This window comes from Dendropsophus ebraccatus, chromosome 13, assembly GCF_027789765.1.
Source record: "Dendropsophus ebraccatus isolate aDenEbr1 chromosome 13, aDenEbr1.pat, whole genome shotgun sequence".
Taxonomy (NCBI): domain Eukaryota; kingdom Metazoa; phylum Chordata; class Amphibia; order Anura; family Hylidae; genus Dendropsophus; species Dendropsophus ebraccatus.
The window spans coordinates 47508835-47524971 of record NC_091466.1 but is presented as its reverse complement, the minus strand read 5'-3'; the positions used below and the strand labels follow the sequence as shown (position 1 = coordinate 47524971).

At 42.5% G+C, this 16137-nt stretch overlaps 1 protein-coding gene across 2 annotated transcripts in view; it reads left to right on the top strand.

The window, feature by feature from the left end:
* The window catches only part of PRKCH (protein kinase C eta), a 139532-nt gene that overhangs the window by 74912 nt on the left and 48483 nt on the right, over positions 1-16137 (top strand). The window contains exons 1-4 of one of the 2 annotated variants that reach the window (XM_069949152.1): positions 4931-4991; positions 10530-10680; positions 11792-11826; positions 15577-15665. In XM_069949152.1, coding sequence (XP_069805253.1) covers positions 10535-10680; positions 11792-11826; positions 15577-15665 — 270 coding nt within the window. In that variant the 5' untranslated portion in view covers positions 4931-4991; positions 10530-10534. Of the gene's footprint in view, positions 1-4930; positions 4992-10529; positions 10681-11791; positions 11827-15576; positions 15666-16137 lie in introns of those variants that run through there. The other variant, XM_069949153.1, reaches the window with a different exon arrangement.

Genomic DNA, 16137 nt, shown 5'->3' with positions numbered 1-16137 from the left:
ATATAAGAAGCACAGGGCACTACATATCACCAGGATTGTGAGCAGTACACACTTTGGAGTATGTACGGACTATTTGGTTCTTTTCAGTCTTGATGTAATTGAGACCTTTTATATGAAGATTGTTTGACTAGTTTATATAACATAGATTAGCAAAGACTCATTGTGTGTTATCCTAGTTCTGCCACCGGCTATTGCTGTTAGAAAGCAAACAGAACAGTAATAGAAGAGACAGGGGAACAATTATATAAGCTCCATAGAATCAAGAATTGTATAAGTCCCTTGCATAAGAATGATGATGCAGTTTAATGTATTGTTCACATGGAGCCATAGTTTTCTGGTTTCATTTATGGGATTCTTCTGACGCATGGCCCCCAGAAAAAGTATTCATGTACTAGCACGAGGATACATCACCCACCGTGTGAGATGCAAACTTGTAGACTCAACATACTATGAGGTCCTCGCTATCAGCCTGAGTCACAGGTCATACACTACATTCCGCTATGGCCGATCACGGGACAGACAGGCACACACCCTTGCAACTTTTTTATGTAGCTTTTTCCATACAGTTGTATTGTTGACATTTTCTCCTCGTATCTTATTTAGCTACAACAAGTTTACATTTCTGAGATCTCTTGTTGTAAAGAGATGGAAGAAACACAAGAACCTGGTATATACAAAGCCTGTATCCCTATACATAAAGATATGGCACAACTTTTGGTGATGGAAAAGAGTGTGGCCATAATAGATGAGCTCTTATCTTTATGATGGGGTAGTGTACTCAGCAAACAGATGCTAGATTGTTACCCCAAGAAAAGCAGATTGATTTGTCTTCCTCTAAGACCTGTAGGCACCTCCATGTACTAACCAATTGGGCATCACTGTTAAAGAATATTACTGGGTTGTCCAGCGAAAATCAACTGGTGTCAGAAAGTTTTATAGATTTGTAATTCACTTCTATTTCAAAATCTCCAGTCTTCCCATACCTATCAGCAGCTGTATGTCCTGCAGGAAATGTTGTTTTCTTTTAAAGGGAATCGGTCACCCCCCCCCCCCCCCCGTGCCGGGGCAGAGCCCAGCCCACCCCCGCTAGAGACCCTTATTCTTACCCCGGAGAACAAAGTCCCGCTCCTGGAGCCACTCCCGCTGCCGAGATATTAACGTCGGAAGCCCAGTGTGCGCGCATCAGAGATGAGTTCGATGCCAATTGAGAATGAATGGAGCCGTCATTCTCTATGGGCATCGGACTCATCTCTGATGTGCGTGCGCCGGGCTTCCGACGGTAATATCTCGGCAGCGGGAGCGGCTCCAGGAGCGGGACTTTGTTCTCCGGGGTAAGTATAAGGGTCTCTAGCGGGGGGTCGGTCGAACATTTCCTTCTGGACATACAGCAGCTGATAAGTATGAGAGAAAAGTAAATTACTTATAACTTTCTAAAACCAGTTTGTTTGAAAGAAAAAGATTTTCTCTGGATAACCCCTTTAAGCTTTCGCTTGGTAATTGACCTTATCCTTAGAACAAAAACAATTTGTATGCCATAGATTCCTACAAAGTGTGCTGTCTCCAAATCAACATATGTCGCAGGTCAGTAACTCTACTAATTGTCAAACATGTTCTATTGATCCACTTTAATGATAAGCAATAATCTGATTGCCTGAGAGTATGATGGCGAAGCTTCACTTTTATTAATTTGCTTAGCTGATGCAGAGCTACAGGAGTAGAAGTCCATGGATTTGTACATGCCCTGCAATAAAAAAAATAGCAGACTGTTTCTTTGAGAGTTTGGACATATCTAAACTGCCTTGTAGTCTTCAGATAATTTTTTATTGCGGGGCGTGTACAAATCCATCAATCCTGTAGCTCTGCGGACTGGGAAGGTGACCCTGATATCCAGATTTTTCTGTGTCTATAAATTTGGCAACTAGGAGCTCACACCATTAAAGGGGTTATCCAGCGAAAATCTTTTTCTTTCAAATCAATTGGTGTCAGAAAGTTATATAGATTTGTAATTTACTTTTTTTTAAAAAAATCTCAAGTCTTCCCATACTACTTAGCTGCTGTATGTCATGCAGGAAATGTTGTTTTGTTTTCAGTCTGACAAAGCGTTCTCTGCTGACATCTCTGGCGAGACAGGAACTGTCCAGAGTTGGAGAGGTTTTCTATGGGGATTCGTAGAAAAACGAGACATAGTTCCTGTCTTGGCCAGAGATGTCAGCAGAGAGCACTGTGTAAATAAAAACATTTCCTGCAGGACATACAGCAGCTAATAAGTATGGGAAGACTTGAGATTTTTAAATAGAAGAAAATTACAAATCTATATAACTTTCTGACACCAATTGATTTGAAAGAATAAGATTTTCACTGGATAACCCCTTTAATATTCGTCGAGCCATCATCCCATGCTCTCGAGCTGACTGATAAAAAGGCTTCCCTTTTCTACCTGCATCAACTCCTATTAGTGGAGACCAAGACAGGACAAGAAGCTTCATGCTGCCAAGCCAGTTTTGTTAAAAGTCTATATGATGCTATAGGTCAGAGGATGACAAACAAATATTAGATCATACTTGACATAACTAATATAATGATCTTGTGTTATGCAAGGGGACATTACCCCAACTACTGGATTGTAAGGAATGAAGATCACAAAGTCACCCAACAGGTTCTCAGACATTTCTCACAGTGAGGGCTTGGCACTCCACCTAGTTTACATGCTTTCTGTGAAATTCTGGTCTGACACTGAAGAATTCGTTGCTCAGTAATATCTTTTACCTTACAATAGGTTCAGGTTTACTAAAAAACATTGGGTGTTTCTTAGTGTAATAATAGTATTTACAAACAGGGAACTGTAAAATCCTAGAGAGTGTGTGTGTTTTTATTGGTATTCTATTTTGTGAACTACAACGCTAAATCATAAGGCTGCCGTGAGTTAAAGGGATTATCCAGCACTATAAAAAAAAAATGGCCACCTTCTTCCAGAGACAGCATCACTCTTGTCTCCAGTTTGGGTGCAGGTTTTGCAACTTAATTCTATTAAAGTGAATGCAGCTTAACTGCAACCCACACCTGAACTGGAGACAAGCGTAGTGCTGTCTGTGGAAGAAAGTGGTCATGTTCTTGTAGAGCTGGATAACCCTTTTAAAGTCCCTATTACACAGGGCAATGTTGAGGAACAAATGAGTGCTTCCCCGCTCACTGCAGGCGCTATTACACGCGTCTGCAGCAAGCTGGTGAGAGCCGGGGGGCTGCCCGGGTGATTGCTAGATTGTCTGGGCAGCCCATAGAAGACAGCAGCAGATCGTTGCTATATGTTGAAAGACAAACGACAGCAACATTCAGCTGACATCATTCATGTCGGCTGATCATTCCATTCCAAGACGATTATGGGCCGTAACAGCCGAATACGGACGATAATAGATTTGTGTAATAGGGCCTTAAGCTGACCATATATATTAGATAAATGTTTGCAGAAACCAAAGGCCGATGTCTGTGGAAGATAAGGGTCAAGTTCCCAATTCTTCTTGTTTTCTGATATATAAGGCTCCTTTAGACATGCACATGGCTACCTGATACAAACATCAGCACTTGTTAAAATGAGTCAATACATATTTCAAGTAGACTAGGGCAACATGAGTTGTATGGCCAATTAGAGTTGAGTGGAACCCCGTCCAAACCCGACCATGTGGCATTAGATTAGTGATGGTGGCTGCAGAAGTTGGTTGTAGCCCGAAAGCTGCCTGGAAAACATGTATACAACCATAGGCCTTATCCATGTTTTCCAGGACTCCCTAGAGCTGTGTCTAACTTCTGCAGCCACCACTAATCAAATGCCATATGCTCGGGTTTGGACGGAGTTGCACACATCTCCAATGGCAAACTTTGGCCACATGCTCTGGTTCAGACAGACCTGAGCATGCTTGAGCTGCGTTCATCTCTAATTGCCATGTCACACTGCGGTGATCATGCTGCATGGCAGCTAATGTAACTGGAAAAGGGTCATGTCGCAGTCACAAGTCATTGCAACCCAATAGTTGTAAGAAATCTATCTTGGATCGCAGCCACAAAAGGGTCACAGCCTGTCCCCATTCACTTACAGTACGGGTTCCTACAGTGCCACGTTACTGCATAGTTTATGCCATCTTACATAATTGTCTCTTTACATAGGGATGTGCAGCCTAATGATTTTAGCACAGCTGATCACTGTGGCTTTTACACCAAGCAATAATTTGGCAAACAATAAATAGCCTTGTGTAAAAAGCCCTTAAAGGGGTTATTCAGCGCTACAAAAAACATGGCCTGTTTTGCACCATTCTTGTCTCCAGTTCAGGTGCGGTTTGCAATTCAATTTACTTTAATGGAACTCAGTTTTAAAACCCCACCCAATCTGAAGACAAGAGTGGGGCAAAAGTGGCCATGTTTTTGTAGCACTGGAATAACCCCTTTAAAGTGCTCCCAGAGGCTTCTAGAAGCGACCACGTCCTTCTTCCCACTGAAAACAAATGCATGCTTGGGAGAGCTCATCTTGGCCTCCATAGACGTGTAGTAAAATTCAAACATTTTTAGCATCATTCACTAGAAGAAGCTGTCTATACAATGTACTCCAACAGTAATCCTACAGTATGCAGTACGCTATCCCATCTCTGAACGTTTGGTCAGAATAATGTGGCTCTAACCACAAGAAAAACACTTTGAGAAATAATTGGGTACACAGGCTTGTGGTGGGAGACTGTTTTTGAATCCTGATGTTGTTGGTAAAATCCGCCATCTTTAGCCTGTAAACAGTGACCTGTTAATGGGCAATTATCTATGAGAGGGATAAACACCCAGAGTCCTTAGAAGGTAATATTCATGTGGGGGGTGTCTGTATATAATACTAACAGTAAGCAATTGGCAGAATTACATGTAAACAGTCTCTTTTTTTTCTTTATTTCAGATCGACTTGGAGCCGGGAGGCAAAGTGTACGTTTCCATCACGCTCATAGGTAGCTTCACTGAAGGTGAGAGTCATTTCATGGTGTCTATTAAACACTTGAGAGAAACTCATTCTGTATGGTTTGTGGTGAAGCTTGATGTTTTTCAGTCTGTGTACGTGGATCAAACTAACTGTTTATCTATATGGTTTTCATAATGAGATGGCTTCAGCTTTGGTGTTAAGCAAAAAAAATAAAGTATCCTTTTATTTATTATTTAATTTGTTCTATTTGGTAAATATATGCAGTAACCTGTGGGTTGCCAGGTGTTGGTACACGTAACCCTCTACTAATTCCAACTAGGCACTTGCCACGATGGCCAGGAACGGTATGCCCACCCCCAGGTACACTGACACTAGGCTTTGAAAAAGGTAGAACGGGTGGAGGTGCGAGGACGGAGTTATCAGAATCCAAGTTCGTAAGCAAAAGTTGAACAGTTTGCTGAGCAAGTCTTTAGTGCAATATAAGCTGTACTTTTGGCAGATAGGTGCAGTATAAGAACAATAGTCTTTCTCCTTGTAGACAACACAGAATACTTAGGCTGTGTACTTGAGGTATAGAAGTGTAAGTAAGGCAGCTTCTGTGTACTTGGTTTACTTAGTACGTCAGGTTAAGGGTTTGGTTGGTCTTGACTTGACTTGTGAAGGTGACTAGGGGGCTACTAAGGGGCCTTGCCTAAGCAGTATCATAACTCTGTCAGGGTGACTTGCAGTTTAGCAGAGAGTTATAGGAGAGGTTTCCCAAGATGGCTGAACAAAGATCAGTGGAGTACTTCGGGAAGGTGTCCCTATGTGGCGGCTTTTATGTAATGTGAAAACTTGAGGTCTATACTGAATTTGTCTTAGAATCCCTGACAAGGGACCTGGCCGCTAGGCCAGGCCCTGGAATAAACTTCAGCAAGAACAGCAATCGGCACACACTCGACATTTATTATTACTTATATATATACTTCTTGCAGGCATTAGTGTGAGCAGCTTGTTTATGGACTGCACCAATAGGTACATTGATCTAGAGGCATAGTTTTTGGGGGTGCAGAAGTAACGCCAGTATTAACAATAGGGCATGGTTTTTGCAGGACCTTTTATAAAAGTCTTAAAAAGTTACTAAACTCTAAAGTCAGGATAAAAACAAAAAAAGTTACCCTAAATTTGCGGCAGCTCTGGTGTCATGTATGTGAACAATGTACATGACCTCATTAAAGGGGGTGTAGTGGCTGAATGCAGGGGGTGAGTAAAGTCCCCTGTCTCACTTCAGGAGATTCTAATCGAGGAGGTCATAGAGGGGGAAGGATATGGTCACATTGAGGAGCGCTGGACCTGCTTACAGTGCATAGGGCTGGTGCTTAGGAAAAGAATGGTGCTAAGCACGGGAACTGGGCAGCATTTAAAAAAAAAAAAATCTTGCAACCAGGATCCCCGCATCGGTGCTGATCAGGTAATTTAAAACATTCACTTCAAAACTTGTTTGATCCCAGAACTGTGTAGAGTAATATATTGACAGCTAATAATTTATTGACCACTGTTACTTTAGCCAAAACTCCAATACACGGTTGTCCATAGTGCAAGGCCCCATTGAGCAGAGTATGACACATAAATTCACTGCTTTTTCTGATTCCATGTTTCGTGCTCCTCTTACTCGAGCCTCAAACTGGACATAACAGTTTACAAAGACTGGCCCCATCAGTGGAGCTTCATTCCACGTTAAAGTTAGTCTCTCTAATCCAAGCAGCTGCTGCATGTGAGCCGCTGTTCAGGTCACTTCTATTCACTGCAGGGTGTGAAAGGGTTCTTGCACTGCTGCTTGTCAAGCTTACGGACCCCCACACTTCCTGTGTTATGCACTGACCACAGACTCACAATTCAGTGTGCAGAATTACTTCTCTCTTATGGACCGCTTTCCTGTGAGGCTCGTGTTTGTACATGTGAATAGAAGACCACATAGATTATACTGTTGTTTTTTTTAATGCAATGTGAAAAGCTGACCACAACATATGGACCGCAGTGCACACAGTAAAGCGGTTGGCTGCCATTTATCCTATAATCGCGAATGTGCGAGGTCGCCTTGTACATACACTAAGCAAGATACTATTTACACTGTTGTAGTGACCATTTGTCAGTGGTTTTTGAGCATAGGCGATCAGTAGACGTTTGCCAAGGCGCAAGAACAGCCTATGGATAAGAGCAAATGGTGTGTTTGTCTTTGTTCTTTTACTTCACTTTGATCCTTGGCCATTAGCTGTTACATCACTGTGTTTATTATCCCCGCTCCATGACCTCACAATGCACCTCATTACTGTACTAAGTGCACCATTCCATTCTAATGATTTAACCATTTTATATCCATGTATGGTGACTTCTTTGTGCTTGATGTTCCCATTTGGTTCCATCACTTTCTGTATTATACTGTATTGTGACGTCACTGTGACTTTCATTTATACAGTATGTTAATACTTTTTGGTCCTTATCCCTGCGCCTTGACTTCACAGTACTGTGACTTTATTATCCTTGTACTGTGACTTTATCATCCCTGCATTCTGATCACACTGTGAACAGCACCTAGGATTTTAACATGTTAATTTAAAAGGCATCAATAATAAACTAAACTATAAAACTACAAGTCCATGTATACTTTACACTAGTAAACAACAGTAACGGATAAACATAGTGCCTTAGTTAGTCAGCACTTCATTCGTTCTCTGAGGCTTCAAAACGTTGATGAGCGGGTTAAGTGACATGGGGATAATATTTCAAGTTGGGAATACCCCTTTAGGGCCCGTTCACAATGAGCAAAACAGGCAGAAATTCCAAGCGGAACTCGCACCGCAGACTCAGAATCCTTCCTGCCTCAGTGTCTCAATGTGATGTCTCTTCTTTGAGCAGAGACCGGAGATGTGCAAGACCTCACATTGAGACAGTGAGGCAGGTGGGATTCCGAGCGGAGTCTGCAGTGTGAGTTATGCTTGGAATTTCCAGACAAACTCGAAGCAGTATGTACATCCCGCTGCGAGTTTTTCAGCAGCCCGCCCCGTTTACCCCCCGGCTGCCGGAGCCTATACATCACCTGCTTCCCGCTCCGGCTTGCTTTGGGGCTCCCGGTGTCTTCACGTCCCGTTCAGCCAATCAGTGCGATGCGGCGAGGCAGCACACTGGCCAAGCGGGACCTGCCGGGAGCCCTGAAGCAAGCCGGAGTGAGGACCCGGTGATGTATACGCTTCAGTGGCTGGCGGGTTAACGGGGCGGGCTGCTGAAAAAATCGCAGCTGGATGTACATCCTGTTGCGAGTTTGTCTGCCCATTGAGTGTACAGGGCAGGGATCCACAGCGAGAAACTCGCTGCAGATCTGTCCAGTGTGTTTGTACCCTTAAAGGGGTTATCCAGCATTAGAAAAACACTGCCTTCTTTCAGAGACAACACAACTCGTCTCCGGTTTAGGTGAGGTTTGCAATTTAGCTCCATTAACTTCAATAGAACCGAGTTGCAAAACCTCACCCAAACTGGAGACAAGAGCAGTGCTGCCTCAGGAACAATGTGGTCATATTTTTCTGAATAACCCCTTTAACCCCTTAGCGACCCATGACGTATCTGATACGTCATGGTGCCGCGGGGGGTGTTCAGAGCGGGGTCCCGCCGGGACCCCGCTCTAAACGGCGCTGATCGCGGCTGACACGTTCAGCCGGGCAGTGCCTCTGTTAGCCGGCGCGGGTCCCGTTGCCGCGCCGGCTAATTAAGCACTTCAATGCAGCTGTCAAACCTGACAGCTGCATTGAAGTGCTTTATGCACACTATCCCTGGTGTCTAGTGGGTCGGATCTCCCCCCCGCGATGCGATCGCGGGGGGGAGATCCGTTCTTCTGCCCGTGCCGGGCCTCAGCGCCGGAATGACGCTGATCCCGGCTCGGCAATAGATTGCTATGGCCTGCAGCAGGCCATAGCAATCTATGACCGATCTGATGGATCTTTGCTGTGTATATACACAGCATTGATCTCTGAGAGATCAGTGCTATGTATATACAAGTCCCCCAGGGGGCTTCTAGTCCATGTAAAAAAAAAAGTAAAAAAGTGTTTTTATTAATAAAAAATCCCCTCCCCTAATAAAAGTCCAAATCACCCCCCTTCCCATTTTATAAATATAAATTAATAAATAAACAAATAAATAAACATATTTAGTATCGCCGCACATGTAATCGCCCGAACTATTAATTAATCACATTCCTGATCTCGCACGGTAAACGGCGTCAGCGCAAAAAAATTCCAAAGTGCAAAATTGCGCATTTTTGGTCGCATCAAATCCAGAAAAAATGTAATAAAAAGTGATCAAAAAGTCGTATATGCGCAATCAAGGTACCGATAGAAAGAACGCATCATGGCGCAAAAAATAACACCTCACACAGCCCCATAGACCAAAGGATAAAAGCGCTATAAGCCTGGGAATGGAGTGATTTTAAGGAACGTATATTTGTTAACAACGGTTTTAATTTTTTACAGGCCATCAGATACAATAAAAGTTATACATGTTATATATCATAGTAATCGTAACGACTTGAGGAACATGCATAACAAGTCAGTTTTACCATGGGACGAACGGCGTAAATGCAAAACTCCCCGAAATCAAAACAAATTAGTTTTTTTTTCAATTTGACAGCGCAAATGATTTTTTTCCGGTTTCGCAGCATATGTTATGGAAAAATAATGCCTGTCATTACAAAGTACAATTGGTTTCGCAAAAAATAAGCGCTCATATACGTCTCTAGCTGAAAAAATGCAAGCGCTGTTGACTTTTAAACTTAAAATGGAATAAGCAAAAGCGCAAAAACGAAAATTGGCTTTGACCTTAAGGGGTTAAGCTTGCTAACTATTAAGTGGGTTTACAAATACTTTTTTCATTAACATTTAGTCCTTCTTTTGGAGCTTATTTTAGGTCAGCATTTTTTAGCCACATCCAGGCGTAAAACAAATGTGGAAAAAAAACTATAAAATTAAAAATTTGCACCTTTTTTTTGTATTAAAAAAATACTGCCTAAAATAGGAACTCTGCCTCATTGTCCCTGTCATTTGACAAGATTTTGACGTGCTACAGAGACAAAAATTTTCATTGGTCAGGGTCTTCTGTCTTCTGCAGCGAGTTGAAAATCACTGTGAGTCTCGAAGAGAAGTGCTTTTCCCAGACCTATCTAACATAGTCTGAACACCCAGACTCCGACTGATCAAAATTTTTGACATGTCTCTGTGACATGTCGAAAGTTTTTCTTAAAGAGTTGGTCTAACTAATCGGGGGGGTTGGTATTTCCACTTCTCACTTCCCTATGCTCTTTACTTATTTAATAATAAGGTTCATTATGAAGATTCGAGTTCATTCTTTGCTCCATCACCCTCCTTCATTGTGATGATCTCCTATCGACTAAATTGAAGACTGACTGTATATCTTTGACACAAGACGTGAAAGTAATGTGCAGCCTTTGTATGAATTTGGGGCCACATCTAAGGTTCTCATAACGTGTTATGTTCACCACCACAATTTTTTTTTTCCTGGAATCTAATATTGGTGTTCCATTTCCTTTTACTATTAGGAACAATGCGGGATGGGCGGCTGCTTAGACACTTTACTAGGAAACGACAAAGAGCTATGAGAAGAAGAGTGCACCAGGTCAATGGACACAAGTTTATGGCGACCTACCTGCGCCAACCAACATACTGCTCCCATTGTAAAGACTTTATTTGGTAGGTGTGACTGTGTAATGTGAGCTGGCCAGATATTTACATCACATATGTAAAATTCATAGTGTACTTTAACATAATTTAGTGAGTAGTGCGATTCTGTGCTGCTATTGGCCAGATAAGTAAGGGTAGGGTAAGACCATTGTGTATTAATGTCACAAAGGAATAAAGTAAAGGTGAAGTAACTGTTCACCATGGAGTGGGGATTCAGGGGATCAATAACAGCAGTGAGAATGCTAAGACCACCTTGTCATCACTCTAAACCATGGAGGTTTTTAAAAATCTTTGAAATGATAGCTATAAAGTGACACTACACCCCCCCCCCCCCCTTTTTGCATTATGACTTCTCTACACAGGTGTAAAGGGTAAATTTTGCAGTTTTCATACCTTATTTTATACGTCATGGTGCTTGTTCCAGTAAAAAGTGTTCTCTTATCATCTGCGGATTGTGTTATCTGGGCGTGACTTCACGGCCGCAGTACCACTTGGCCACTCCCACAACACCACCGTTGGCCCTGTGTCGTCCTGCATAGGCCTAGGCTGGCCTGTTGTGAGGGACGGGACCTATGCACTGATGTAACGGGGCGGGGCCAACGGTGGTGTTGTGGACGGGGCACCCTCGAAGCCCTGCCCAGATTGCACAATCTGATGATAAAAGATCACTTTTTACTGGAACAAGCACCATGACGTATGATATAAAATAAGGTATGTAAACTGCTAAATTTTATCCTTTACACCTGTGTAGAGAAGTCATAATTAGAGATGAGCGAACCGGGTTCGGGTTCGAGTCGATCCGAACCCGAACTTTCGGCATTTGATTAGCTGGGGCTGCTGAACTTGGATAAAGCTCTAAGGTTGTCTGGAAAACATGGATACAGCCAATGACTATATCCATGATTTCCACATAGCCTTAGGGCTTTATCCAAGTTCAGCAGCCCCCGCTAATCAAATGCCGAAAGTTCGGGTTCGGATGGACTCGAGCATGCTCCAGGTTCGCTCATCTCTAGTCATAATGCAAAAAGGGGGTAACCGTGTCACTTTAAGCACTAGGCCTATATGCTATAAAAATTGTATTATTTTAATGCTTATAATTTATAACTATCCTATATTACAGGGGCGTATTTGGCAAGCAGGGATACCAGTGTCAAGGTAATGTAACATTGTGCACATCTCACCTTAAAGGGGAACTCCGAATAAAAAAACCCCCTTGTTTTCTATTAAAAGTACATTAAACATTATATAGAAGTGTCTATACAATATAGTACTGTATCTGTACAGTTCTGCCACACTGGTAGCTGATAGAAATCCAGGAAGTGAAAAAAATGGCCCCTGTGCCAATTCACATTGTCTCCTGCTCCCACTGCTATCCCCCCCTAGGAGACAAATCTTCCATGCCTCTGTCTCACATTGTGTGTGTTTGCTGATGATGCAGATAGGGGGCAGGGCGTGATGTCACAGGGGTCTTGGCTGGATAACCCAATCCCCTGACTGATTCAACATCTGTAACCGTCCAGAAGCAGCTGCTGCACTAATTTTACTGATTGTAATGGGTGGGGGCTGTGATGGTCACATGAGGGAAAGCATTGCATTCTGGGAAATGCTAAGCCAGGAAGGACAGAAACACAAAACAGAGCAACCCCCCACCCCCAAACAAATAGATTTTTGGTAGTTTCAAAACTGGGATAGATAAGTAACTAATGCGTTATGCATCTGCAGAAGTTTAATTTTTTTAACCTCCACCTGGAGTTCCCCTTTAAGGTCACTTGATAAGAATAGATATGTCTATCTATCTATCCATGCTCACTATTATAACAGTCTTTACCAGTTCCACTTTCTTTAGCATTGGAGACTGTCAACTGCTCTTGCAGAATGCAGGGCACATAAGTTCATGTCTGTGGTGTAAAAGGTGACCAAGTTCAAGGAGATCAAGCGAGTCTTAACTAGCAGTGGGAAATTCCAGTTTCTATAGTGCTTCATTTACAGGAGCTGTGATGATCTGCATTGTTCAATGTAGTCTAATGGAATCATAAATCCTTCCTTATGTCATTCTGATGATGTCACCAGATCAGTCTGTGCTTTTTTTTTTCTTTTACCACCATACCTTTTTCTTAAAGGGGCTGTTCAAGGTGGACATTCACTTTAAGTACAGTCTCGAATCTTGGAAAGCTGAATGACCACTGGAGTAGCATTACTGGTGGTCATATTAGTTATGTATCCCTCCTTCTCTGTAATAAGAGCATTTCTAGGATATTCTAGAAAGAATTAGGAGCAGAATTGTGCAAATTGATGATCCACCATGAGAAACTTGTTCAGTAACTTGTTGGCGGAGATCAGCTTACGGTGATTTCCCGCTTGCGGTTTTCAGTGCGTAGTAATGAATGTTGCTGAGTAAACAAATACACTATGCAAATCACTGGGAAGAATATGTGATCAGTGTACACAGAACAAGGTTGTCGGGGATAGCAGCTAGCATGTATGTAAACAGAGCAGTGTGTATGCTGTGGTTGGGTTAAAGTATATGGATTGTCTTACCAGTCGATTTTTCTGATCCCAGTTTAAGCTGCAAAACACAGAAAAGTTGGGGCCTTAACAGATTAAATTAGGACCATCCATGATGGTGCGGGGTTTCACCACTGAGGACAGAAGGACCTGGTTGTCCTCTAAATGATCAATGCCTATGATTCTTTACAGAAATCCATAGTACAAGAGATTTTACTCTGTTATAGGTTTTATTAGGCAAAAAAGCCTCTTTCTGTACTCAAAAAGCAATTTCCGAGCCTCTCCTCCCCCCTCACTTATCTGCTTATTATCAGGCAAAGCTGTCTTCATTACAGAGGAGTAAAATGAAGACTGGTTTGCAAAGTCCATTATAACCTATGGAGTGGGAAGGGACTGAGGGGGATGAGTGAGCAGAGAAGCAGCCCAGCCATTTGGAGACTGTCTGGGCTCATAAAACGCTGGATTGAGAGGTCAGAAAGGTCACTGCTAGTCTGGGAACTTTAAATTAGTTACACACAGGGCAAACCTCTGCTTAGCAGGAACTTGAATTGTATCTTTAATGGTTTTGATCTTAATAAGTTCTGTGGCTTGGGAATTGTACATTATTATACAAACCCAATGTGCTGCAGAACACCATTTTAAAATCGGCCTCATCTCTCGCTAGTGATGGTGAGAGATACATTTGGACAAGTGGTGGGTCTATTGTCTGTACAGCTGTATGATTTTGGATAATCCATTCTCTTGACTACAAACTCTTTAACAAGAGGGCCCTAGTTGAAGGTATCTCTCTAGCTAATCATGACGGACCCCTTTTTTTTGCAGTGAGGTGCTGCATAACCAACACCTCTACAAACCCAGGCTGCTGCACAACCTCTTTGAAAAGAAAATAGGGAGTTTCAGTCAGTCTTTGTAGTCTGTTTGTCTGTAGTCTTCTCAAAGATTTCAACATGTATGGTCTATATTCTAAAGAACAAAGTACTCCCTATGGTGAATTACAAAGAATATTAGTCACCATGACCTGCACCCTCCTTTCAGTGGAGACAGTGACTTTTAACATATAACGCTTTGATGGCATGTCTCTTTGTGATTGTATTGGACATGACACTAAAGTAATGTGACAGATGTCTCTCTAAGGTTGAGGTTGAAACAATTAGTAATCTCTACACCTACGGAACTTTCCACTTCTTACATGGTGTGGTTTGCTAACAGAATATTGTGGAAACTAAAATAATTTTAGACCTGTTGTCAAACAACCATGAACATTGTTTAATACTTACATATTAGGGCTCTGTTATAATCCTTTGTACTGCGGGGGTTGAGGAATCCCATATCACTAGGCACCAAACCACATCTGGGTGAGTGCAGTAGCGAAATAACTCTCCAACTGCTATGATGAGTGACTGTACTCCTAGGCTCCCTCTAGTGGTGGCTACAGCCAGCCAGAATGTTCCACTGTAAGGGTGCCTTCACACGTACTAGATCCGCAGAGGATCCTGCTCGGCACCGCTGCAGGTAATGCATGCTTCGGGCCAGGGCTGCCGGTGGCCAGGGGTTAAAGAGGCCGGGTCACATATCTGCAGCGGATTTCGCTGCAAACTCGCAGTCTGAAATCCGCTGCGGATCAGGTACGTGTGAAGCTACCCTAAACCTATGTAAGTGCAGGAGCTCAGTATCAGAAATAGAGACACCTAAAAAGTTCAGTTTGTTAGTTCAGTAAATTAGCACAGAATTCAGAGTTTTGTCTGTTTTTAGTAATTTTTATACTTTGACCTTGTAGTTTTCTATCGGGCACATTTACCAATATATTGACACTAAACCAGTCCTGCAGTATTCAGAGTTGGTGGTGGCCTCCTGTGGTTGCTTATAGTGCAATTTCCTGTCTTGAATGAGCTGAACGGAGTGTGTGTATAGGGTAGAATAGAACAGAGTGTGAGTTTTGTGAGGGGCACCTTGAGAGGAAAAAACTGAGAAACTTTAGTCTATAGAACAGAGTTTGCAGCTACCTCCTGCTAAATCTTCCTCCTCCCTCATGCCTTAAAGGGTCCTTTTACAAGTCTACACGTGTCCTCCAGGAAAAATCCTGCCTACACTTCCCAAACAAATTTGTCTCAGGGAGTGACTGCTTGCTCAGCCAATCACTGTTTGATACAGGACAGCACGATGGGCAGTGATTGGCTGAGCAGGCTGTCGCCCCAAAGACATGTCCACATCCAAAAGGTTTTGCTAAGGACTACAGAGATGGCCATAGCAAACATGTTACTTCTAATCCAACATTAGTTCTTTATTATATTTCTAATAAAATATTTTGAGGGTCCCCCCCCCCACTTTGAGAAATATACACAGAGATATATACATAGTCACACTTTAAATGTGTAATTTATGTCTCTTTCCTCTTCTCAGTTTGCACATGTGTGGTTCACAAGCGCTGCCACCAGTTGATAGTCACAGCTTGCACTTGCACGAACAATTCAGCTAAAGTGGAAAAAAAGGTGACGTATCTCTATTATTTTTAACTCTTCTGCCCTGGCTTCCAGATCTTTCTCTACAAAACCACATCCTGTGTCTCAGTCTTCAAGACGAGTCCAAAATCCCCAAGTACCTAATGATAGACACTGCACCAGCTTCTCTAGGTAGAACTCTCTTATTATAGATCCTTGAACTCATATGAAGATATATCATATCCCTGACTATTTATTCGTTTCCTTCCTTGTGGTTTCAGCCTGCCTCCAGAGTTAAAGGGGTTATCCAGTACTTAAAAAAAAAAAGACACAGCTACTTTCCTGTAAATACAGCACCACCCCTGTCCTCAGGTTGTACTGTATGTGGTATTACAATTCAGCTCCATTTAAGTCAATAGAACTAAGCTGCAAAATCTCACCCAAACTGAGTAGTGCTGTTTCTGGAAGAAAGCGGCCATGTTTTTTAAAGCCGGGGCGAACACTTTAAGAAAGGTTATGCAGG